The sequence below is a fragment of the Humulus lupulus genome, chromosome 2, assembly GCF_963169125.1.
Source record: "Humulus lupulus chromosome 2, drHumLupu1.1, whole genome shotgun sequence".
Taxonomy (NCBI): Eukaryota; Viridiplantae; Streptophyta; class Magnoliopsida; order Rosales; family Cannabaceae; genus Humulus; species Humulus lupulus.
Window position 1 is genome coordinate 296,660,348 of NC_084794.1, and position 3,635 is coordinate 296,663,982.

Consider the following 3,635-nt stretch of genomic DNA (forward strand, 5'->3'; position numbering starts at 1 on the left):
CCCATTTGACTTGTTCACGGGGGTCGATGCGTACATCCAGACTAAAACCAGGATTACCGGCATTCAGATGAGAAGCAGTTCTCGTGTGAACAATATCATCGTCGATTTCGAATCGACCGTGGGGGGAACCCGAACGGAGAGTTATGGCAGAGCAACCGGAGACTTGAGTAACAAGCTGGTGTTTGGAGATAACCATTTTATCAAGAAAATCTGCGCCCGATCCGGAGCCGATCTTGATCGCCTCAGCATCTTTCTCGACGATGGAAGATCACTTGTCGCTGGTGCCGATGGCGGAGATGATCACTGGTTCCCGGTGAACTCCAACGCACTCCCCGATGGTAGTTTCATTCTGGGATTCAGGGGGTTTTACTCAGACATCATCGACCAGATTCAGGTCGTCTATGCGGCGTTCCGGCCAGCCAAATGGTCAGGAGGGTCGTCTTCTTAAGCAAGCTCGCCTGAGATAACTCTACAAAATAATAAAGAGTACTACTGTTAGCTAGATACTCGAGTTAATAGCACACATTAAAAATAAAAAAATAAAAAAAATGTGTGTTTCTCATTCAGTTTTGATATTTATTTGCGTGTATTTGGACTTTAGCGATTTTTGTGTGGTTTTGTCTTTATTTATGTTAATTATGTTGTATTTAAATTAATTGTGATTTTTGGTTAATTTTATTTTCACTATCCTAGTGTTCATTGTTGTTGCGACCTTTTCTGTATTGGTTTACTGCTACGTTATTTTATTGTTTGTATAATTGTTGATGATTTTTAGGAGATTTGATCAATGTTCATGCCACCATGCCTGGCTGTTTTTGCATTAACTTTACTATTCACAGGGTGCCTGCCGACGACGGAGTCCTCCAGTTTCCAGTTTAGAAGTTCACTTGCCTTTTCATGTTGTATTTACTTTGTTTACATTAATGTTTGTCACATTTTCTTGATATGGCAGCTCAGTCTCAAGAAAAGTCATAAATGTCTCAAACAGTCTTAGAAGTGTCTTTTTCTTGATAGATATTGCTTCATGCGCTGGCTATGCTCGATAATGGGGACACCTGATCTTGTTATCCTGTGAGGGTTTCTGCAAGTTGTGATTGGTACTTAGGATTAGTAAAGTTGATGAAGAATTCTCCATATTGTTCCAACTTCTCAGTTCTAAGTGCATAAATTTGTATAAACGGCTAGCTGTTGATTTATGATTCTGATCAATAGGCATGTTGGAGTTATGCCATTATACTAGCACAAAAAACAAAAAACATTAACATTCACACTACTTAAGAAGTGGAGATTGAGGAAGTGACTAAATTACTCTGGCCTATTATCGTAAATTTCTTATAAACAATATTTTGTTTTAATCTTATTTATTTAAAATTTATGTGTGGTTGGAAGTTGGATATATACAGATATCATAATCATGAATCGGTCAAATGAAAAAGACAAAATGGGAGTGAATAGTCATCTTCCCACCACATCATGGCTTATGTAATTCTATTAATTATGCCATTAAATTGAAAGATAAATCATTCACCACAATTAATTATGCCATTAATGTGGACATTAGTGTCAAGTTTCCACATTGGCCAAAACAGCCTCAATGAAGCATCCGAATGAGTGGTAGGAAGACCCACCTTCCGAAACAGCCCTCCTGCACTTCTCACTCATTTCCCTCACTCTCTTCCTCACCGAGCCACCTTCACCATCTTCACCACCGTCCATCAAGCATCTAACAGCTCTCTCTATCTCCCCACTTAACACAACGTCACCGCCGTCCTTTCTAAAGTCCAATCTCAGCTCTACAGCTAACCCCAAGTCCCTCACCAACTGAAACGCATTCATCTGCTGCTCCGCGTACATTGGCCACGTCCCAATCGGCACTCCGAACCACAAGCTCTCCAGTACGGAGTTCCAACCGCAGTGAGACACGAACCCTCCGGTGGCCGGGTGTGCTAGGACCTCCACTTGTGGGGCCCAACCGCACACCCTTCCCATCTCCTTGGTCCTCTCTGAGAATCCTTGGGGCAGAACTTCATCGACATTTTCGTAATCAACCGGTGAAACTTTACCTGGCTGGGCTTTCCGTACGGACCACAAGAATCTTTGACCACTGCGCTCGAGCCCAGTGGCGATCTCTTTCAGCTGGGCTGTACTGAAGGCCCCGTAGTTACCGAAACAGAGGAACACCACGGACTTCGGCGGCTGATCGTCGAGCCACTTCATGATCTGCTCATGATCTGACCCTTTATCATTCGTGTTACCTTTAAAGTCCAGAAGAGGTCCGATGGTGTAAACGGGCGGAAACGGAATTGTACCGTCGGAGAGTGAGCTAACCGCATGGGTTTCCAACTCGAGTATTGAATTGATGATTATACCCTTGGTCTTCTTTATGTATTCATCTTGACTCCCAAGCTTACGTTGCTTGTTGTTAAGGGCAAAATCAGGTAAAACATTCGTAGGAACTGGGTTGACATAACTCGGCATGTGGTGGATCTCGGGATCTGAGTCGGCGCCGGCGACGGCGCCATCCAGTTTGCTGCGGCTGTAAAGGTAGATCAGCATGCCCAGGGCGGCGGCGCCGGAGGTGAAGAACAAGTACGAGGGAACCCCTAGGTCTATGGCAAGGTCGACGATGGAGGTGCAGAACATGTCGACGACCAAGCCGGAAAGCCGATGCGAGGACGCGGTGGAGAAGCGGTTGGCTATAATGTCCTTGATTTGGGGAAGGTGGCTCTTGATGTAGAGGGTCATGTAGTTTGGAAAGGACTCTTTCATTAGCTCTAGCGAGGGAAGTTGCAAGGGTTTGGGAACTAGTAGGAACTGCATGTGGGGATGAGAAGTCGGGGGCAGTGACAGAGGGCTCGGATCGAACGGAGAGTTTATGACAAGAAAAGTTACGGAGAATCGATCATCTCTTCTTAGTAACGCATATGCAAACTCGACCGAGGGCGCCAGGTGGCTCTTTCCCGGCGACGGAACGATTACCAGCTCGTTTCGCTTCATTACTTTTACTTTGTACGGCCTGTTCTGGAGTTTTAACTTGCAAAGTGGTGGTGAACTGACTCTATCATTTCATGTGCGTGGTTTCATTTATTTATATATATATATATGATTGAAGCTATTCATATTTTTATTTTTTCAAGGAAGAGCTAAAAACTACTACGCATGCCGTGGCGTCACTTTATGGATAAATGCATCGAATTGATTTTTTTTATTTTTTTGAGACTTTCTTAGCATTTGGTTGAATGAAAGGATTGTTAAAATTGAAAGGGATGGAAATAGAAATAACAACCCGAAATTGAAACTTCGACGAAAGTGTACATATATTTGACTAACACAAATTAACACTACAACAAATTCTTCTCCCACCGAAGTTGTAATAAATTAAAATTTAGTAGGGGATTTTCCATGCTGGGAAAATATTGAATTTTGTTTATTAATGACTAATGTTGGAAGACATTAAAAAAGTGAGAAGACTTTGAAAAGCGAGGGTATAACACAATATTTGCTAACATTCTAAATTTGCTAATAAGGCTTAGTGTCTTGGTCAGCGTGCCGAGAGGACAATAAATGATTTAATCGTATTATTACGTGATTGCTCGAATTATATTATTATATAACTACATATGCATGTTTAGGTG

General features: G+C 42.5%; 1 protein-coding gene across 1 annotated transcript; it reads right to left on the reverse strand.

Annotated features, from left to right (window-relative positions):
- Positions 1-1,428: 1,428 nt before the first annotated feature.
- LOC133820002 (anthocyanidin 3-O-glucosyltransferase 2-like) lies at positions 1,429-3,080 on the reverse strand. Its single transcript, XM_062253398.1, has one exon. The coding sequence runs from the start codon at positions 2,995-2,997 to the stop codon at positions 1,564-1,566; it is 1,434 nt and encodes a 477-aa protein (XP_062109382.1). The 5' UTR covers positions 2,998-3,080; the 3' UTR covers positions 1,429-1,563.
- Between the last annotated feature and the right edge of the window lie 555 nt (positions 3,081-3,635).

What these genes read in the sequence shown, in the direction of transcription:
- LOC133820002 (XM_062253398.1), bottom strand. Translation starts at nt 2,997, where the DNA reads ATGAAGCGAAACGAGCTGGTAATCGTTCCGTCGCCGGGAAAGAGCCAC.